At 59.6% G+C, this 22,015-nt stretch overlaps 1 protein-coding gene across 1 annotated transcript; it reads right to left on the bottom strand.

Moving 5' to 3' along the window:
* Positions 1 to 2,621: 2,621 nt before the first annotated feature.
* CD40 (CD40 molecule) lies at positions 2,622 to 8,333 on the bottom strand. The gene is made up of 9 exons (XM_054979220.1): positions 8,266 to 8,333; positions 5,940 to 6,021; positions 5,279 to 5,404; positions 5,015 to 5,161; positions 4,658 to 4,751; positions 4,262 to 4,323; positions 3,982 to 4,095; positions 3,662 to 3,687; positions 2,622 to 3,422 (listed from the first exon to the last, which is right to left on the bottom strand). The coding sequence occupies exons 1-9, from the start codon at positions 8,326 to 8,328 to the stop codon at positions 3,300 to 3,302; spliced, it is 837 nt and encodes a 278-aa protein (XP_054835195.1). The 5' UTR covers positions 8,329 to 8,333; the 3' UTR covers positions 2,622 to 3,299.
* Between the last annotated feature and the right edge of the window lie 13,682 nt (positions 8,334 to 22,015).

Genomic DNA, 22,015 nt, shown 5'->3' with positions numbered 1-22,015 from the left:
CCTGGTGGCCGAAGAAGGCGCCGCACCCGCCCCTTCCCGCCCGGGCATCCTCGGGGACGGCTGTGCGCCCCGCGGCGGTCCTGCCTGGAAGCCCCTCGCCGCTTCTCCTCCTGCGGTTTTAGCAAAAGCCCCGGTCCGGCTCTCTCTCCAGAAGCCCAGCTGCTCGCGGGGGGGGGGGGGAGGCGGGGTGCACCAGATGGAGGGCTCGGCCACGCCGCCCTCGCCGCCCGGCCCGCGCGCTTCTCCTGCAGCGCGCAAACGGAAGCCCGGCCCGGCGGAGGCCAGCGCTGCTGCCTTCTCCCCTAGCTGGGGGCAGGTGGGCGGGGCCCCCGTTGTCGCAGCGAAGCAGCAGGCAAGAGGAGGGCGCCTCGAGGCCCGGCAGTCGACCGGGCGCCCTGCTTCAGGCAGAGGCTCGCCGGGCACCCTCTGTCCCAGTTCTCCGCACGCCCTCGCGGTCCAGGCTGTGCTTGGCTTGCGCGCGCCTCCCGGCGGACCCCTTCGACGGCGAGGGCGGCTCTTCTGCCTTGGCCTCGGCCCGAGAAGGCGGCGGACGGCAGGGTCTTCTGGGCGGGGGTTTCTTGGAGGGAAGCCGCGGCTCTCGGACCACGAAGACACGAGCGCAGCCGTCCCGTCCCGCCTCGCCCCCTCCCCAAACAAACCGCCCCGGAACCCGGAGCCAGAAGGGCGGGAGGCAGGAGCGCGTCCGGCCCGGCAGGCTCCAGAGCGGCTCCTGCGGGGCAGGACGAGGCAAGCCGAGGGAAGGGCCTTGCGGTGCTCCCAGAGGGACCGGAGCCCCTGCGCGGGTGCAGCCGCGGAGGCGGCCACGAGTTGCAAGAGGGGCCGCCCGCCGCACAACGCTTGCTGAAGGGGGCGTCGAGAGCCAGGGAAGCCCGGGAGCTGAGCCATCCGCAGCCCGCCTCCCGCTCCAAACATGCCGCTTCGCTTAGCCCGGCGTCAGGGGGGCGCTGCCTGGAGAGAAAGGCCATCGCCCCCCCCCTTTGCAGCTTTAGGGGGGCTCTGGAGTGGCCCCGCCGGGATGCGGGGAACTTTGGGCAAGCAGGGCTGGGACCGGGCTCAGAGCAGCCGCCTCCTTCCCTGGTGCTTTCCCTTGCTTGCATGCAACCTTCCCAGGCTCTTGGCCAGAGCTTTGGGGCTGGGCCGACCTGCCTGCTGACAGCCAGATCCCGCTTTCCTCAGGGAGGGCCAGAAGGCGTCTGCCACTCCACCCTGGGTCAGCACAGCTGACTGGAGCTATGGCAACTGGCGGCTGGACTAATGTAATATGCTGCATTTGGGGCTGCCCTTGAAGGCACTCTTGAAAACTTCAGCAGGGCACAACATGCAGCAGCCCCTTTGTTAGCTGGAGCACCTTGCGGACACTTCCGTGGTTGGCTGTTTTCAGGTTCCCTTCAAGGTGTTCCCGGCCAGGGGAGGGCTGAGGCTCAGTGGCCGGACATCCTCTGGGCCTGCAGAGGCCCCCGTTCAATTCCCAGCACCTCTAGTTTAAAGGAGGCGGAAGATCTCTGCCTGAGGCCCTGGAGACGGGCTGCCGGTCAGAGCAGGCAACACTAACCTGAAGAAGGTGGCTCTGACTCCAGAAAGCTCATGCCCTGGAAATCCGGTTTGTCTTTAAGGTGCTACTGGACTCAAATCTTGCTTTTCTACTGCAGACCAACAAGGCTGCCCACTTGAAACTATTATCGTCACACGTCCAGACGTGTCGATGGCCCTTCCAGAGCAGTTTCTAGAGCCGCCACTGCCTCCTCAACTGCTCAGGCCACCTCAGCGTTGTGCGCCTTGCAGTGGCTTGGCCCAGCCGGCAGGCTTTCCCGCAAGTAGGCAGGCCCAGGGGGCCTGGAATGGCTTGGCTTGGCGGCTCAGGGAAGCTGGCCTTTGTTTCCTGTTGTCCAGCATGGTGGGCCTCTGGTTGGGAGGGAGGGAGGCTAAGAACACTGTCAAAGCATAAACATGGATGTCCGAGTGCCTAAATTGCAGACAGCTGATAAATCCTTGTATTTAGGACATTTTAAGCCTACGTTTCTCTTAAAAAGGACTTGGAGGTTACAAAGATGTTTAGAATGCACCCGAATAAGTGCACGTCAGATGGAAACCCCCTGAGCTGTACAGGAAGGCGGAATTCCCGCTGCCCACCCCCCTGAAAGACCCACCCCCGCCCAGAAAGCTCAGGAGTAGGCAGAGGCGGGTCTGATCTGGTGATGCGACAGCACTCCAGGCAGTGAAACTGTGCCCAGGCATAGAAGGTACTCCAGAAGGGCCGAGGCTTCAGCTGCAGGGGGAACGGAGGCAGGTGGAGGAACCACTGTGAGTTTCCCTGCACTGCAGCTGCCCGAGAGCCCTCTCCCCCCCCATCAGCAAGCAGGGCCCCCCCAGCTCGGATTCAACAGGCGGCAAAGGGCCTTTGCAAGAGGCTCAGTGCCCCATGGGCACGGGTGCCCTGCCCACTCATGAGCTCCTCGCCAGCCCCACACGACAACCACAGTCAAGGTGTGGCAGCCTGACTTTGCCTGTGTGCAGTCAAGAGCAGCTCCTGCCGGGGTCACACGGGCAGTGCGCTGCAGAGACAGGACGGTGTGGGGAACTGAAATCAAGGGCACAAGAAGTATTGCCGAACAGAATTTATATAAAAATATAAAAAGCAGTGTCTCATTTACAGTAACACCCCGAATCGAAGGGTGCAGGCCACGGCATTCCGGTCTCTCGAATGCTGAAAGCCTCCGCCGAGGCACCTGTGGCTGGAATGGATCAACACTCCGGCTGCCCACCTCCTTCCCTGCTGGGGCCAAGTGCCCTTCTCAGCCCACTGACAGGATCTGGGCCAGACACGGTCCAGGCCCACAGCTGGCTGGCAAGGCAGGAAGAAGAAGGGTGGGGTGCAATGAATGCCTGCCGTGGAAGCGGGTCCTGAAGCCACTCGGAGAGGGGAGCACCCAGTCTCATCCTGCCTCCAGCAGGGCTCAGAGCGCTCCCTCGGGCACGCTGTGGCTCCTGGAGCGGGTGGGCAGGAACCACTCCCAGGCAGGAGGCACAACCCCGACGGCGAAAGGCGGCTTTGCTTCCTCCGGCAGGCCCCTCCTCTCCAGGGCCGAAACGCACCAGGCAGCTCTGCACAGGGGGGGGCTCTTTTCCTTTGGGGTGCTGTGCAGGCAGGCGGGCCAGAAGCACCCCAGAACCCTCCGGAGGAAGCCAAGGGCATGGGACAGTTCCAGCAAGGGGGGGAGAGCAAGGCCACCAGGAAGGTCCTCTTGGGCACACCCGTTCCGCTCTGCAGCCCCCGCCACTCAGGCGTGCTCCTGTTCAGCTAAGCGGCTGTCCTTGCCCTCTGCCTCCTGGGTCATGGGCAGCGTCTCCTGGACAGGCAAGGCAGGGCAGCCCTTGTCCTCCTCAAAGTCGTCCTCAGCTGGCTGCAGGGGACAAAGGCACAGGAATCAGCAGGCAAATGCTACTTACCCGGAGGGACAGGAGAGCCAGGACTGCGGGTGGCACCCTGGACCGCCCTTCCCTGGCAACGGCAGCAGCTCTGCTTTGAGGTGGGAACAGGAAAGAGGCAGAGAATTCCTGAAGCAAGCAGCAGCTCCGCCGTGGCACGGGTGCTGCCTTCTCGCCCCCCTCCCCACGTGGGCACCAGCTCAGGGGCACCTACCTGATTCTTTTGCTGCTTTTGAAGCTCTGGGCGGGGGAGAAAGGAGACAGAGAATGAGTCACGCTTGCAGCAGCACCAGACCAAGCTTGCAAATGCACAGAAACTTTCGGGGGTGGGGAGGGGAGGCCGTGGAGCCTGCATCGCTTGGAGCTGGGACTGTGCTAGAGCTCTGCAGCAGGGCTGGGGGTTGGTCTGGTCCCCACTCCAGGGCTGGGGAAGGAGTTACAACTGGCCCAGACTGTCCGTTCTGAGGGTTGCCTCAGTCAGAAGAGGCTTGATGGAATGCAACACACGCAAGCGCACGACTCCCGGAGACTCACCCCTGCGGTGCAGACGTCTACGCCAGAGGAGAAGCCCAAGGCCCCCCAGCACAACGATCACAGCGGCCAGAGGGACCAGCGCCAGGGCCAGCGAGCGGCTCCTGTGGGCCTCTTCTGCAGGGGAAGAGGCAGGGATGGAGGCCCCTTCCTCCGCACAAGCAGCAGCCCCCCCCCGCCCCCAGGCACCCCTCGCCCCGCTCTTTCCCCTGCACCCTCAGCTGAATTGCTTCTCCACAGCCATGCCCAGGCTGCCCTCGGTCCAAGGTGGGCGCTGCCTTACCGCAAACGACATCTGTGGAGCGTGTCCCGTCGGTCTTGTGGACCAGCCCGGCGGCCCAGCAGCTGCAGAGAAAAAGCCACAGCCGCCTTAGACACGCAGGGGGCTGCCCCCCTCCCTGCAGCATTCCAGGCAGCCTGCTGGCCCCCCTCTTCCCACCATCGGACAGCCGGGCCCTGATCCTGCGCTTGCACGTGGACATCCGTGCCTCTGAGGTCACCTGCACAGATCCACCCCTTCTGCCCGCCCCAATCGCTTCCAGCGCAGTCCTCCAGCTCAGCCAGGAGGGGGCAGCATTGGCCGCATCGTGTGTGTCTCTCACCCCCCCCGCCCCCGCCCCGCCCACTCCGTGCTTGGGGGTGCCAGCTGCCCAGCAGAAGCACCCTGCCTGCGGCATACCTGCTCCACGGCTGGCACGATGCCGTGGCAGAGGAAATGTTTGAGAAGAAGCCCACGGGACACTCAGCACAGACGGTGTCCGTCGTGTCAGTGGCTGGAACATGGGAAAAAGCATCACAGGGGGTGTCAGAAGCTGGAGATGGGGGGCAGCCGGTGTCCCATGGGTCAGGGGTCTCCTCTGGCTGCCACCCGCAGCAACTGCTCGAGAGTTGCCCGGCAGAGGATACAATTCACACGGCTCCTCTGCCTGCCGGATGGCCTCAAGTGGCCTTGGGGCAGATTTCTTCACTCCCATCAGGGCTGCGAGACGCCTTTAGCCCCAGCCCCCCTTGAGGCCGAGGGCCCCCTCGCATATACCTGTCTGCTGTGCCCCTTCGCCCTCTTGGCAGACCTTGTTCTCCCGACAGCTCTGACACTCGCGGCTGGAACAGTGAGTGCCGTTCCGGCACCGGCACACCACGTTCTGCTCAGCACTCCCTTGGATATGCACAACCAAACCGGCATCTGAAAGAGGGAGGGAGGGAGGGCCCAGGGGGCGAGGAATTATAACCTGCAGGCCGGGTAAGGCCTCCCCCTGCCAACAAGCCCCCCCCCCCCAAGCGGTCCACCAGGGTCACCTACTTTGGTCACAGTAGCGGTGTGGGGTGCAGACTGTCTGCTTGGTCCAGCCATTCTGGAAGTGTTGGGGTCGACAACTGGCACAGGCAGTGTCGGAGTCATTGGAGCACGGCACACTCACTCTCTGGCCTGCAAGGGAGGGCAGAAACCTGTGGGGGGAGATCCGGGAAGAGCAGGGCAGGAGAAGAGGCTGCTGGGAGAGCTTTTGTCTCCTGAACGTCCGGCAGTGGTGTGAGTGGGGCTGTCGAAGAAGTGGCGCGATGTGCGCCGGGGGGGGGGGGGTCTGACACCACAAATCAGCTCTGGCTCAAGGGGCTGAAACAGCCAGGCCGGGAAGGGCTTAGGCCAGAGAAGCCGCTGCTGCCCGCGTCCTTTCCGCACAAGGGCCCAAAGGCGGCAGGAAGATCAAAGCTGCTTTGCCAGGCAGCTTGAAGGGCGGAGTGGCCACGGGGAAGCCACGAGTGCGGCTGGTCTGAGCCCGTTCAAGGCCCAGGCCACCAGGCGGCTTCCTGGCACGGGAGGCACGTGGCCCCACCCACACTGGCCGCCAGAAGCGCAATTCGGAGCGTTTCTCTGTCCTCTGGCCGGGGCTTGAGGCTGTTCCAGGCTCCGCTCTAGGCAGGGCAGAGTTCGGGGCTTGGGCTGAGGGGGCCGGGCCTGCTACCTGGTGGGCACCTGCTGCAGCACTTCCCATGGGCCTCGTACTGCGTCCTGTTGCACTTCTGCTCCGGGTCGAGGGCCAAGCACTGCAAGCGGAAAGAGCAGAAGTTCAGGGGCTGGGGGGCGGGACAGAGGACAAAAGCGGGAGCTGGAGGAGGGGAGGGAAAGCTGAGGGGCGAGACGGCACCGGAGCCAGGAGGAGCCCTCAAAGGCGCAGGGCACTCTCCTTCACGGGCACGCAACCCGCGGGGCTTGGGGGAGGGACTCGCTGTCTGCCGGCCGGCTGGGCTGCCCACTGGAAAGCGTCACCCGGCAGTACCTGTGCTACAAAAGTTGCCGCCTGCGCTTGGCACTCTCCTGTAGGGAACTGTTTGGGTCTCCCCCTGCCAGACCCCTCCCTCAACCACAAAAGCTCCCAAGAGAGCTACAGTGCAGTGGCCGCGTGTGAGCTCCCTTCGGGGGGATAAACTGGCTTTGCCTTGGCGCTGCTGAGCCGGAATGGAAAACGTGGGGCTGCCACGCATTTCCCCATCCCAGCTGTTCTGAGAATGCGGGAATGGCCGGTGCCACCTCACACACGGGCCACGAGGGCCACAGACCTCTCCAGCTGCGTCCCCCTGCCCCGCATCCACTGGCACACTGCCTCTGAACAAGGGGGTCCCATTCAGCCAGCGTGGCTAAGAGCCGCGGCCCGCGGGTGGACTGCTCTTCCGTTAACTGGGCCAATCTCCTTTTAAAGCCAGTGGCCTCAGGGGCCAACCTCACCAGACTCCATGCGGCCAACTCCCGAAAGAACTTCTGCAGTGGCTGAGAGTTTTTTCACCTTCAGTTTCTAGCCCACTAATCTCCATGGATGAGGCCTAACGTCATTGACCCACTCTGTACTCCCTGCCTTTCTCACTGAGACCCAAGCAGGGTTGCATGGTTCGAAACGAGGCACTCCAGTCCCACAAGGCCGCCCGTAAGGAACCCCCCGGGAGCAGGATTTCCGAAATCAGAAGCAAAGCCACAGCGTATCAGACCTGCTAAGCCAAACAACACAGAAAATGGAATCGCAATGGGAAAAAGTCGGGTCATAAGAGCAGGGCAATTTCTACATGAAGGGGAATGCAGGGCCCACACTGCGGCAAAGGCCCCTCCCCTCCACCCGAGGGCCTTCCCCCACCCTTCCGTCACGCTACAGCCCCTTATGCTGTGGCGCCGCTCGCAGGGAGCCCCTGCAGGGAGCGGAGGGGCCCTTTTCGCCACACCTTCCCCCTCCCTCGCTCAAACCAGAGCTGACGCAGCTGGCACGGAAGGCGCTCCAGCCCCTCGACGGCCCGGGCTGCCCTCCGCGGCGCTTCCCCGCCCCCTTTCCCGGAGGCAGCGGCCAGAACGGACCCCCGCCGCGGGCAGCGCGATCTTAAGCAGAGCCGCAGCCACGGGAGCCTCGGGGCTTGCAAGAGCGCCGCTCTGCCTGGGGGGGCTCCGGGGACCTGCGCGCCGAGCAGCCGCCGCCGCCGCGACCCTGGCAGGCCTCCTCCGCCCGGCCCGGCCCGCTAAGAGCCTCTGCGGGGCGGCTCTCCGGGGCGTCTGGCCCGGCGCTAGACCAGCCCTGGTGGCCCGGGCTTGTCGAGACGGGGGGTCCTCTGGCCGAGGCGCCCGCCCCTTCGAGCGGCAGCGCCTTGGCACCTGGGGCTGCGGGGCCCGCCCGGCGCCTTTCAAGGGTCTCGGGCGTGTTTTCGGTTTCGAGGGGCTTCTTGGACGCCGCCCCGAGCGGGGCTCGGCAGGGCAGGGGAGGGCCTCCGCGGCGCTCGGCCAGTCGGGACTCCCGCTGCCCCTGAAGGGGGCCTCTGCTGCGCTCGACGGCCCCGGAGCCTCGCCGTCCCGTTCCCGGGGAGCCCTCGCTGGGCACTCGGGCTCCTCCTCGGCAGCCTGGGCCGCTCCCCGGGGCCCCGGATCCAGACCGCGCCGCGCCAGCCCCGCCGCCCGCCCCGTCCCAGGAAGGCGCCCCAGGCCGATCGGGCGGCAGACAAGGCCGGGCCGGGCCGGGCGGGCTCGGGGGCTTCCCTGCTGCGTCCCCCCCTCGCCAAGGCAGCCTCGCCGCCCCCCGCGGAAGGCCAGCCGGGCCCCGGCGAGGAGCGCAGCCCGCCCCGGCCCCTCGCCCGCTCGCCCGCCTGGCCCTGCTGCCGGCCCCGGCCAGGCGGTCCGCGCGGGGATTCCCAGGCGCCGAAAGCGGAACCAGGGCGGCGGGCGGGGGGCTCGCAGCGCGTCCTCCGGGCGGGGGGGCGGGCGGGGGTCTCTGGCCGGCGGGGGGGGGCGCCGCGGGCAGAAGCGGAAGCGAAACTCACCGCCAGGGCCAGGAGGAGGCCGCCGCCCGCCGCCCACGCCGCCTGCCGCCCGGCCGCCCTCATGTCGCCGCCGCGCCGCGCCCGCCTCCGCGCCGGCCCTTTTATCAGCCCTGGCCGGGGGCGGGCGCCTGCTGGGCCGCGCCCGCCAATCGGCACGGCGAGCCCCTCGGGGCCGGCCGCGCCCGCCTGCCCGCCCCGCCCCTCCCCTCCGCCCGCAGACGCTGCCCGGCACCGGCCGCTGCCTCGGCCAGGGCGCTCGGGCTGCCCGCGGAGGGGCTGCCCCGCCCCGCCCCGCCCCGCCCGGCATCCCGGTGGGAGCCAGAGAGCGGGGGACGCCTGGGACGCGCCGTGGCCCTGCAGAAGGTCAGCCTCAGAGGCTCCAGACGCTCGAAGACAACCCGGATTGTGCTCCCAGAAAGGGCACGGAGCCTGCAAACGGGTGGCCGAACCCAGGGTGGGGGGCTTAAGCTGCGTGGTGGTGGGGGGGGGATTTTTATTTCCTATTTGAGGAGCCTCGTGCAGTGGGGCCCCAAAGCGTAGCTCTCCGTTTGGCTGTGCCGAGGGGTCAGCATGCCCCGGAGGGAGGCGTGTGCTCCCAGAAAGAGGAGACTCCCGGTTTGCAGGTGCCATGGGATAGGGCCCCCGTCTCTGTCGTGGCCCGTGGCACCTTTGCCTGGCTTCATTTGGAGTGCCAGTGGTGGCTCGCCCTCGAGGAGTGAGATTTGGCCCCAGCGATCCACCCTCTGGTCACATGCTGGTTAGAATGCCGCTATGTGCTCTGTACAGGGCTGCCTTTGAAAGAGGGTTGGAAACTTGAAAAGGTAAGAAATGCAGCAGGAAGACGTGCTGGCTCGTACGGAACATTTGCGACCGCCTGGAAAGCGCGTTCCTTGCCGCCCCTGTGTCTGGGCTCACGTCCAAGTTCTGGTTCCCCCCCTGAAAGCCGTTGGCCGGGGACCCCAGTCTCTGAAGAAAGGAGCCCCGGCTCTGGAAAGCTTGCGCCCCGACAATCTTGTTGGTCTCTAAGGTGCCCCTGGGCTCCAGCCCTGCTGCACCGATGGAAGCGGTCCAGGCCTCCGACCCTCTGCCGCACTGGAACCAGCCACTGGATGTATGAAGGTAGTTCTGTAGCCTCTTCGACTGCCGTGGGCCTCATCGAGGCACCAGGCTCAGCACATGGGAAAGATCACACTGTGGCCTCGCTCTGAAGCCGACGAGGTACGCTATATCGAGCCCATTGGAAGGCCTATGACGCAGTGACCAAGAAATGTCCCTTCTCTGCTCTCAGCGCATCAGCGAGTTCGTGGCCATCCCAGCTGCCTAAGACATCTTGGTGTGCTAACGCCTAAGTCTGACCCTTTATTGCCACAAAAATGCTTTTTGCAAATTTATTTACAGATGAAAATGCTCACATGTGTTCTGACTTGGATGCTGGCTGTAGCGTAGCTCGCTCAGAAGAAACGTGCAGTGCGTCTCCTGGTTCATTTATGCAACATTCTGACCCACTCAGCGCAGCAGATGCTGATAGGATCTTTGGATATGCAGAAGCCGCCGCTTGTGCTGTGGATCCTTGACCACCCTGGTTGTTGAAATCATGCAAGGACCACAGACACAAGTCCTTGGCGCCCATCGAAGTCCATCACTCACTCAGGGCCTTTTCCACTGGCTACTCAAAAACATCCCTATAGATGTTGCCCAGCCTGAACCCCGTTCTCTCTGGGCAAAGTGACTGAGAAGGCAGCAACAGACCAGTTCGAGGCCTCTCTGGGTAAGTCCTGCACTCTGTACGCTTCTCAGGCTGGTTTCGGGCCTGGCAGGGGCACAGAAACGGCTCTGGTGGCTTTACCTGATGATCTCCCACCTGAACATACACGAAGGCCACGCTTCTTTGTTGCGTCTCCTGGAACTGCCTGCAGCCTTTGATGCAGTGGACCGTGGCATCCTCTGGCGGCACCTCCAATAGGCCTTCTTTAAACATGGAAGGTGTGGCCAATTAAAGGCCAATCTTCAGCTTGCCTCTTGGAGGAGGGAGGGAGGGAGCCTCTGGTGGGAGCGCAACACCAGGGCGGCCTGGAAGGAACATCGGCCCATGTCGCTTTGCAGCAGGGACTCAGGCCAGAGACGGCTTTATCCGCCCCACACAGGCACACAGTCTTCAGAGTCAGCCCTCCTGCTAGGGCTGGACCCCTCAGCTGTGCCCACCCCCATTCTTAAGCATCAGTTGAGAATGGCCGGTTTTCTGCCCAGGGTACACAGAGAGCTGCTTCTGGGAGGCTTGAGCCAGGGGCCTGAGATCTGTCTCACGGAGGGTCAGTTTTGCAGGCCGCTGAACGGCATTGCCTGGAGCTTTGGAGCGGGGTGTCGTCAGTGCACTCACGGCGCCCAGTTCCGCCTTTCATTACCAGTGCGCCAGGTGCTCTCTTGTGGTTCCGAAGCAGGGCTTCAGGGCTGCGGTCGGAGCAAGCTGAAGCCGGACCCAGACAGGCCGGAGCACAGCCAGCCAGGAAGGGGGCAGGGCTGCTCCTTTCGGACAGAGCCTGTGTACAGCAGCTTAGGAGTGTCGAGGGACTTGTGGGCCGAGCCTGGCTGTTTGGAGGAGCCTGCTGGCTGCATCCGGCCTGGCCACGTGCTCGGCTGCCCGGGCCACAGGGATCCAGGCTTCTGTAACTTCAGGGTAGTCTTGGGTAGCATGCTTTGCGTGGGGCTGCACTTAAAGACCCCATTCACACGGCCTTTTCAAAATGCTGCCCCTTGGTTATGGTTGTAGACAACTATTGTTGGGGGCCTTCTCTTAGGAGGTTGTGTGTCTGTGTGTGTGTGTGGGGGGGTGCATGCGTGTTTTCTTGCTGATGGTGGGGACTCTCGTTCTCCCTGGGACATGGGTGGGCAAAGCACCTGGCAGGCCAGGCCGCAACAGAAGAGCGGGCCCTCAGCAAGGAACAAGGGCCTCTGCTACACGCACACGCACACAGCCAAAGAGGAAGTTGGGGGAGAGGAATTTTGCCACCCGGCTCAGGGAGTTCCCAGAGTTTCCCTGATGGCTGTAAAGAGCAGCCTCCGCGCCACCTGCTTGTGGAGGGCAGCATGGGACAATCCGGGCCGGCTTCCTTCCTGCCTTCGCAGGAAGGCTGTTTCGTTTTGTTTTCTTTGGTGTCCCCTGGTGTTTTTAAATGGCTTAATTGTTGCTTTTATATCTTTGTATGTTTTCAGCTTTGATTTTACTGTTGGAATGACGTGTTGCTGCTGCTATTGTTTTGATAGGTTTTGTTTTAAAATGTGGTTTTATTATGTATATTTTTAACTTGTTAGCCATCTTGGTGGCCCTTATGATGGTAGAAAGTCAGGATATGCATTTTGTTAAATAAAATCAACAAATGTAACGAGGCAGGGAAGTTCCCCTCCCGGGAGACAGAGGCGTTCGTGCGGCACATCCCGGAGCAGCGCCCTTCACGCCCCTCCTTCTGGAGCCAGAGCAGGGGCCCCAGTGGCCGCCTTTCCCGAGTTTCCCCCTGCCGCTGTGGGGATAGGAGATGAGAGCTCCTGTCCTGGGGGGGGGGCGGAGACGTGCGTGTGCTGTGCTTTTCCTTTCAGACCTGCCCGTCAGCCAAGGAGGGCCCTGGCCAGGCGTTTGGGGGGAGGTTTGCAGCTTGTATCCCTGCTCCCACCTTGGGGGACGGCCTGCCAGGGGAGGTCAGCAAAGCAGAACGGACAAAATAAAACTGTTCGGGGGGCGCGCTTTTTGTAAAGGGAGGAGGGCTGCAGTAGAACGGAATGGTTTGGGAGGAGACTTTTAGGAAGGGAGCAGGACCCTCACCTATCCCGCTGCTCACTGTGTGCGTTCACTCGCTGTGGCTACCTTGTTGTCCACTTTTGCAATCCTTTTTGTCACAGTTTAATGCGTTTTCTTGTCTGCCTTATCTTCTAATTTTGTAGCCCCAGGGTCTGGTTTTATTTATTTACCTCATTTGTACCCAAAGGGGGCTGACAGCCGCCTCCTCGCCTCCATTTGCTGCTCACAAGGGCCGTGTGAGGGAGGCTAAGGCGGAGACTGGCCCGAGGTCAGGCAGTGAGCCTCTGCGGCAGGCTGGGCATTTGGACCTGCTGCCGCCAGGCCCTAGGCCGGCTCTCCAACAACTCCACCACGCGGCTCCCTCCTGCGTTTGCTGCCAGGCGCAGCGCTTTAGTAGTAGCTCCACACGTGCCTGGAGCTGCGGCAGGAAAGGCGGAATAAATACGCACGGAGGTGCACAGCATTGGGCGGGGCCACCTCTGGGGCAGGCCTCCTCCCGCCGGGCTGCGCGCTCCAAAGCAGCCCTTCCCCAGGGCAACGCCAGCCGGCAGCTTCTTCTCCAGGCAACCCTCCGGCCAGCCAGGGAGGCCAGTGTGGCGCCCCCCACCCACGCCCGCACTTCCCAGGCCAGGCCGGGCAGGGCTTTCCGGGGCAGGTGCACCTCAGGCTGGGCAGGGCCAGGAGCACCCCTGGAGCAGAAGGGGCTCCTGCAGCAGCACTGCTCTGCGGCACGCCCTCACCCCCCCAGAGCGCAGCTGGGGGGGCACGGAGGGAGGGGCGGCCAGTTGGTCAGGGGAAGTGGCCGGCGAACTTCGGCAGGCCACGCCACGCTAGGCTGGCCACTGCCACCCCCCCTTCCTGGCTGTGGGTGGCCCCGCATGTGGGGGGGCAGGGCTAAAGCAGCAGGCGAGAGGCTGGCCTGGGGCAGCTCGGCCACTCCCCGACCCCTTTTCCCGTCGTTGTGGAAAGAGGCAACTCTCCCAGCCTCTCCAGGCGGGCCCTTCATGAAGGGGGGCCCCACCCAGAAGGCACGTGTACGGGTGGCTCTGGATTATGAGAGTGGACCTGCCACAGTGGGGCGCAGGGAGAAAGGTGGCCCCACCGATAGGAGAGGCTGAGGCCAGGAGGGACGTCACCCCGGATAGCCAAAGGGATTGGGCCAGGGTCCCTTTTTGCCATGGAAGCGCAAAGCCCTAAAGATGGCAGGATCACTCTGCAGCCATTCCAGACTGGTAGCAAGAGCCTCTGACCTCCCAGACGGAGCCTGGCTTGGGGTCGGTGAGACCCGCTAGCCCCTTTCATTGAGGAGGTTGGCTTAGGTCGGAATCCCTTGCCCGTGAATGTCTGGGAGCTCTGGAGTGTTAGTCTTCGTGTTTCTGTGCAGCCCCAGATTGGGACTGCGCCTGCGCAGGCCTACTCCGGAGAAAGATTTTTTGAGCTCCAGAGCCCCTGAGGGGGTGGATCTGCTAGTCTGCGCATGCGCGGCATTTCCCGCCCAATTGCGTTGAGAGGCGGATCGCCCCCTCATCCCTCAGTTCTTTTTTCGCCGCCTGAGAGAGAGGTTGTTCGCTAGCCACCTCCTGACCACCTTCTCGGCTTCAGCTTTTTTTCCTACCTAGAGTAGTTAGCAATTAGTTCATAGTTGTTCTTAGTAGTTAGTTGTTAGTGAATTAGAAGTTGTTTGTTGTTTATATAGTTATAGTTTTTATTCTGGTTCATTGTTTTCGACGTTCGGTGAATTTTTCCTGTACGCTGTTATGGCAGCAGTGTCTCAAAAGGCACTATTTAAGAAGCGGATGCCGCACACGGACGAACATGACCTATGTTTGCTTTGTTTGAGCGAGACCCACAATGTCCCGGCTTGCCGACACTGCCAGCATTTTACTCCCAAGGTGCTCAACGACCGTGCTTATCGTCTAAAGGTGCCCTTGTGGAAGATGGTCTTATCGGGATCCAACAGGCCAGCAGCAGAGTCATCCGCTGAGCCCGATCCACACACTGGTTCCGATGTCCCTAAGTCAAGCACGGAACCCCAAGACACGCTGAGGGATTCGTCGGTTCCATTGCCTTCTTCGACTCCAAGGCCTCATGGAACCGAGCGGGAACTGATAAGACACTCGGGTTCAGCGAAGTGACCTTCCCCGATTCCGGCAAGATCGGAGCGTGCAGCTTCGGAACCGGCTCCTAAGAAGGCTAAGATGAAGACGAAACATCTTAAAAGATCTTCCTCCACCTCTTCTCATAAAGAGAGGCGTCGTTCTGCTTCCTCTTATGCTACCTCCCTCGTTATTGAGGAGGAGATTCTGCAACCGCTGCCTACCCCTTCTCCGTTATATACACCTGAACCCCATCAAGAACAAGAAGAGCTCTTCGGGGATAAGGGGGAAGGCTGACACCTCGCCACACTCATGGATCCGAACCTCTCACAATCGGTTCCGGGCTCCTCGGCTATTCTACCCCCACTGGTGCAGACAGTTCTCATCACACAAGTTCCTCCGGCGGCCCAGCTTTTCACTCCAGTTTCCTGGACCACCGCGGTGCCACACGCGCCGAACCTGTCAGTTCCGACGTGGCCGTATGCAGCCCCGACACAAAATTGGCACAAGAGGTTGGCGTGGCTTCAGTCAGCACCATTTATGCATCCAGGTGCTTTAACTGCTCCGAACCATAGGCCTCCTTCTGTGGCCCCTTCTACCTCGTCTCACCGCCTTTCTCCATGCCCTGAGTCACACCTAGACTCCGAGGAGGAGACCGGGTCCATCGCGTGTTCCGACAGGGTGTCGGATCTGGCATCGGATCCTTCCCTGGGGGAGGCCGTGGGGAAACCACCATCCCCCTCTGAGGATTTTCGGCTCTTTTCAGAGCAGATGCTCAGAATGGCCAAGGCCCTGGAGCTCAATGTCTCCTCGTCGTCTTCGAAGCCTAAGAGTAAAGTTCTCCAAGCGCTCCACTCTGAGACGTCCCCCTCAGTGGCTTTCCCTGCCATAGAGGATCTGCTAGACATAGCCCACGGTGTGTGGGAAAGACCAAGCTCCATCCTTGCCACGCCGTGCAAGGTAGACGGGTACTACAAGCTACGACAACAGGACTGTGAGTTCCTTTTTAACCATCCCAAGCCATCCTCCTTGGTTACGGAGGAAGTACAGCCAAAGAATAGATATGGTTCCCATTCGTCACTGGCTGGTAGGGAAGGAAGGAAGCTCGACTCTCTAGGAAGGAAGATCTATTCCTTGGCAGCCTTAAGCTTCAGAATCTCAAACTACCAGGCGATTATGGGGGTCACATAACCTCTTTCTCTGGGAAAGACTGACCGCCTTGGTTGCATCCCTCTCTGAGGATAAGAAGGCCCTCGTCAGGGTAATACAGAGTGAGGCCCCCCGCTTGGCCGAGCAACAGATGACGGCTGCAAAGCATGAAGCAGACACTGCGGCTAGGGCTATGGCATCTGCCGTCGTGCTGCGCAGATATTCTTGGCTGTGCTCTGCCACCTTGACCCCTGACAAGCGCAGTAAGATAGAGGACTTTCCCTTCGAGGGATCACCCCTTTTCTCTGTAAAGACGGATGAGTCCCTCAATCAAATGAAAACCAACTGCCAGACCGCAAAGTCGTTGGGGGTCATTGCCCCTCAACAGTATAACCAACAACAGCACAAATATCGGAGCCAGGGAAGGCAACCGTACTACCAGAGCGGCTTGAGGTATTCCTACCAACATTATCACCCCTATTCAAGCCACGAGGGCTTCACCTCGTATCAGCGTGGTGCTGGGCGGAGATCCAAGCAGAATCAGTCTCAGTCTCCGAAGCAGGGTCAGAACCAAAAATCTGTTTTCTGACTGACCGACTGTCCCTTGACTCAGCAGGGTTTCTTTCTGGATCGGCTGACTCCCTTCGCTTCCGAATGGGAGCGGATTACGAACGATTCCTGGGTGTTAGCCATTGTTAAATAGGGGTATCGTTTACGTTTTGTTCAAAAAACCCCTCTCCCCGCATTGGCGGACGTACTACGGCCCCATCACAGCTGTTGCATGCAGCCAATTCTGAGCTGCTAGCTAAAGGGACCGTTCAAAGAGTGCCTTCAGATCACTCCAGCTTGGGGTTTTATTCGAGTTATTTTACAGTTGATAAGAAGGATGGTGGTGTGAGACCGATCCTTGATTTACTTAAGCTTAATACCTTTATTAAAGTTGGAAAGTTTCACATGTTAACCTTATCTGGTGGTCATTCAGTATCTCACCGTTGACTCCTGGTTCGCTAATTTGGACCTGAAAGACGCCTACTTCCACATAGCCATACATCAGAGCCACAGATGATACCTGCATTTCACCTACGTGGGGGAGATTTTCCAATATTCTGCCTTACCCTTGGGGCTCTCCTTGGCTCCACGTGTGTTTACTAAGTGTATGGCTGTGGTGGTAGCTTTTCTCAGGTCCAGGAACTGCAAGGTGTATCCATACCTGGATGATTGGTTACTCGTGGCGCACTCCAGAGAACAACTCTCGGAGGACATTCCGATCTCAGCGCTTACCCTGTCAAGGTTAGGGTTGTTGGTCAACTGGAAGAAGTCTTCATTACAACCTTCACAGATGGTTCCATTTATCGGGGCTGTCCTGGATGCCGGGGCGGGCAGAGCCTTCCTTCCTGGGGTTAGAATAATAGCCCTTCGCTCCATGGTGAGCCACTTCCTAAGCAAGCGGCTCCAGCCGGCCAAGTCAATCCAGCAGCGACTGGGCCTTAGGGCTGCTACAACAGCGGTGGGTCCTTCTGCGCGCCACTTTATAAGGCCCCTTCAAAATGGGTTTATCAGAAGGTTCAACCCTCTTAGAGGCTCCCAGTCCAAATGTTTTTCAATTCCATGGGCTGTTCTGAGGTCACTAGGCTGGTATTGTGATGAGACCAACCTCAGCTTGGGTACCCCCTTCGGGTCCACCCTCCTGAACTCACAATCACTACAGATGCCTCTCTTAGGGGTTGGGGGTGGCGTCATTTAGGTGAATCTTCTGTCCAGGGAACACGGTCACAGTTTGTGGCTGGTTTATACATTAACGTTTTGGAGTTGAGGGCCATAAGTTACACGTTTTGCAGGAATCATGCGCAACAAGAGAACCCTGATTCAGACGGACACCACTACCGCTATTATGTAAACAAACAAGGGGGAACCACCTTGCTGACCCTCTGCGCAGAGGCTACACGACTTTGGCTATGGGCCATCGACAACAACACGTTTCCCCAGGAAATACACACAGCAGGGTCATTGAACGTCATTGAAAGGAATTCGTTGCCACAGGAGGTGGTGGCAGCTACAAGCATTGCCAGCTTCAAGAGGGGACTGGACAAATATATGGAGCAGAGGTCCATCAGTGGCTATTAGCCACAGGAGATAGATGGTATTCTCTTTGTGGGGAGGTGGTGCTCTGTTGTCTTGGTGCTGGAAGGAAGGCAGTGGGAGGGCATCTGGTGTCCTGGCCTCACTGACAGTCCTTTAGATGGCACTGGATTTCTAGCCACTGTGTGTGACAGAATGTTGGACTGGATGGGCCACTGGCCTGATCCAACATGGCTTTGCTTATGTTTGCTTAACGTGAGGGCGGATACCGTAAGCAGAATCTACAATCCACACCACAAGTGGTCAATATGAGACACTTACCTCAGATCAGTTTTTGCAGAATGGGGTCACCCAGACATTGACCTCTTCACCACTTCGGACAATGCCAAGGCCAGGTGTTTTTGCTCCCAAGTGGGCACGGACCCCAGGTCGATCGGAGCTGCGTTCCAAATCCCATGGGGCAAGGGGCTTTTTTATGCCTTCCCACCAACCCCCCCTTTTACCACAGGTTCTCTTCAAGATAAAACATTGCCACACACGCTGCCTCCTCATTGCACCCTGTTGGCCACACAGAGGCTGGTTCCCACTCCTATGGAGTATGGCCAGGGGTCACTCCCGCCTACTCCTGCCTGTCCCAGATTTACGCTCCAGGGGCGATGTGTTGCGCCACAACCCAGCCGCGCTCATCCTGTCGGCTGGGCTTCTGAACCCCAAACACACTCTTTTTCGAGTGAGGTGACACAGGTCCTCCTATAGGCTAGGAGACCTTCCACCAGAGTGTCATACGAGATCAAGTGGAACAAAGTTTCCAACTGGGCAGCAGAGAAGGATCAGTCCCCATTCTCCTGCCCCGTTTCTTTGGTCTTTGATTACCTTCTCGCCTTATTACATAAGGGGCTGTCAGCGGCATCTATCAAGGTGCGCCTTGCAGCAATCTCTGCCTTCCACGAGTACGTGGACAGTAAAACCCTGTTTTCACATTGGGCAGCTGAGCAATTCCTGAAGGGGGTCCTCCGCACATTCCCGCCATGGCCCACCCCGGTCCCCCAATGGAGCCTATCCTTGGTGCTAGCCAAACTCATGCTGCCTCCGTCTGAACCTTTATCCCAGTGCACGTTAGCCTTGCTGCCCTGGAAAGTGGCATTCTTGGCGGCCATCACCTCTCTCAGGAGAGTGGGGGGGGGGTGCCCTACAGATCGATCCGCCTTTTCCACAGTTTTTTGCACAAAAGGTTGTTCTCCATCCAAGTCTCCTTTTTCTCCCCAAGGTGGTCTCTAAATTCCACCGAGGCCAGCATTTGTCCCTACCGGTCTTCTTCCCAGATCCAACCACAGAAAGGCCACTACACACCTTAGATGTGAAACGGGCTTTATTATATTACCTAAACAGGACAAGGCATCCCGACGTTCCAGATCACTCTTTGTTTGTTACGCAGGTACGCGTAAGGGTTGTCCAGCTTCCAATCAATCCATCTCTAGATGGATAGCGGCAGCTATCAAACGCTGTTATTTCCAGGCAGAAATTCCATGTCCGAGATCAGTACGGGCGCATTCTACAAGAGCTCAATCCTCCTCTGCAGCCTTCCTCCGTGGCACGTCCCTCTGCCAGGCAGCTACGTGGTCGTCAGATGACACCTTCATCAAGCATTATGCGGTTGATATGATCTCCAGAGCAGAGGCATCTGTGGGGGCAGCTGGACTACTATCATTATTCTCCTGATTCTCCTCACACCTGCCCCCACTGGTGAGTAGCTTGCTATACTCCCAGCGTGGGGCTGCTCAGAAACACGAAGAGGAAAACAGTGTTGCGCTCACCTGTAACTGTTGTGCGTCGAGTGCTCTCTGTGCAGGCACGCATTCCCTCCCTCCTTCCCCGCTGTGAGGACAAATAATAAAAGGAAAAAAGAAGAAATGAGGATGATGAGAGAGACGAGGGGGGTAAAGACCAATCTCTTGGTAATTCAAGTGGATAGTCCTCAGGCAGCTTAGGAGAACGGAGGGACGAGGGGACGATCTGCATCTCAACACAATTGGGCGGGAAACGCCACGCATGTGCAGACTAGCGGATCCGCCCCCTCAGGAGCTCTAGAGCTAGAAAAATCTCTCCAGAGCAGGCCTGCGCAGGCGCAGTCCCAATACGTGTCTGCACAGAGAACACTCGACAAACCACAGTTACAGGTAAGCGCAACACTGTTTTCTTTGCCCCACTTTGGCACAGCATAACATCTGGAGACCCCAAGACCAGGGGTTAAGGACTCCTCCACTGTCTTGGTATTGCAAGGAATTCTGCACGTGCACTGAGGAGCCTATTACAATCCAGGTAACGTGTACTTAGTTGAGCTAGACTGTATTGCTTTTATTGGAGAGACGGTCAGTAAGATCCTAAGAAGTGCTACTCTGCTCTAAAGCCCACTGAAATCGGTGGGTTTAGATTGGAGTCATTCTGTTTACGATCACACTGGGTGATAGGTTGCTCTTCCGTGTTTTGTGTTTTGTCCCCTTTTTTTGAATCCACCCACCGTTTTCTATAATAAACCTCTAAAGAAATTTTCTGGCTTCCATAGTAGAATTCTTTTCTCTGGGATATCTCTTTGCATCTCTTCCCTGTGTGCCAGGTCACCCGGGCGCTCCTTTGCCGTAAGATATTTTCCAGGGTTTCCACTCTGTTCCTTTGTAACTCTGCTAGGACTAAGCTGAAAGGACTCCTGAATGGATCAGTATAGATGCTCTCAGGAGGTGCCAGAGTGGTGGCAGCCGATTACCAAGGTGCTTTCCAGGGAAACCTTGGGCTAAGAGGAGTTCCCAGGAAGGAAAGTGAATTCCCACCCCTGCTTCCTAACCACAACACCTGATAATTTGGATACAGAGATATAGAGCTGGGTGTCATTTGCATATTGATGACATCCAATTCCATAGGTCTGAATAAAGTTGCCAGATGGCTTTTCCCCTCCAAATGGACCAGGGGTGGGGGGCTAGCACGTGCATGTTCCCAGCCCCAGCCCGATCATCGCTGGAACACAAGAGGCTGGACAGGCAGGCTGGCCGGCCGCTCCCCAGGTGCGCTGGAGGCGGGGCTTTTGGGCAAGTGGGCCAGGCACACGCTGCGCACCAGGCTGGGCAGTCAGGCCCGTGCCCCAGCCACTCGCTCCCTGAGCGGCCAGCAGGCTAGGCAATCGGGTGAGCAGGTTGGATGCAGCACACAGCAGGCCCGGCAGTTGAGTGAGTACACCAGCCACTCCCTGGGCGCCCAGCAGGCTGGGCAGGCAAGTGGGTCGGCCACTCCCCAGGCACATGGCAGGCCAGCCTACTTTCTTCCCTGGGCATGCCCGGGTGCATGCGCAAGGTGTCCTGTTCAACTTTTGTGTCCCCTGGACAGTCTGGCAAAAGATGGGACTGCCTGGGAGAAAACCAGACACCTGCCAACCCTAGGTATGAATGATTTCTCTGAAAAGCTTTACCTAGCGGTTGAATAACATGAGGGATAAGACTCTGCCGGGTGGAATGCCTCAGGATAAGCCCCACTGTGCAGACAGCCGACAACCCTTTTGAGTCTGTTCCATTAGAAACTAAAACAGGGCAAGGTACGTATCCTGGGGGTAGGGATAGAATTTATTTGTTTATATCCCATCTTTCTCCCGAATGGGGACACATCATTCTTGCCATTGTTTTATCCTCACAATAACCCTGTGAGGTATGTTAGGCTGAGAGTGTGTGACGGGCTCAAGGTGACCCAGCCAGCTTCCAAGGCAGAGCAGGGCATGGAACTCCAGTCTCCGAGATCCTGGTCTGACACTTCGACTGCGCCTGCTGCCTCTCCAATCAACATGAAATGGAAAAAAGAGTCAATCCAGGGGGGTCATCTTGTTGCTCTGCGGTAGAACATCGGGAGTGGAGTCCGGAGGCAGCCTGGAGACCGACCAGATTTTCAGGGTGCAAGCTTTTGAGAGTCAGAGCTCCCTTTGTCAGACATGCGTTTGCAGAGCTTTGTTAATTGACAAAGGGAACATTGACTCTCAAAAGCTTGCACCCTGAAAATCCGGCCGGTCTCCAGGCTGCCTCCGGACTTGACTCCTGCTGTTCTAAGTGAACCCCAGAGGCTTGTACTCATGCCAGTCACGGTTTTCCGCCTACTATGCTGAGCTGACCACTGACCGATATTTTATTAACGCCACAGTCCAGTATTTGACTCAGCCATGTTTGCACTCTGCAAACATAAAGCCACAACCTCAAAATTGACAGCAATAATAATAATAATAACAGCATCCGATTTACATACCGCCCTTCAGGATGATTTAACACCCACTCGGAGCGGTTTAGAAAGTATGTTATTATTACCCCCACTTGCGAGAGACGGAGGGAGAGAAGCCCGCGGGACTCGCCCCCTCAGGCCAAGGCGGAGGCTCCCCCGCCCCCCCCCCGCAGCCGCAGCGGAGGCGCCGCGACCCCCTCGGCCGGTGCAACACACGAGGGAGGCGGCACCGCCAGGCGCCTCGGCCGGGCAGCCGGACCGGCGGCGCTCGCACGTTGCCTTCGCGCGCCCGCAATGAAAAGGGCGGAAGCTTCCGCGGAGGGGGCGGGGCCGCCGATCCCCACAGGCGGGCGCGCGCCGGAAGTGGCGTCAATGCGGAGCCGTTGAG

Source organism: Eublepharis macularius, chromosome 5 (assembly GCF_028583425.1).
Source record: "Eublepharis macularius isolate TG4126 chromosome 5, MPM_Emac_v1.0, whole genome shotgun sequence".
Lineage (NCBI taxonomy): Eukaryota > Metazoa > Chordata > Lepidosauria > Squamata > Eublepharidae > Eublepharis > Eublepharis macularius.
Note: the sequence above shows the minus strand (reverse complement) of the source record. Positions and strands in the feature narration are given on the sequence as shown.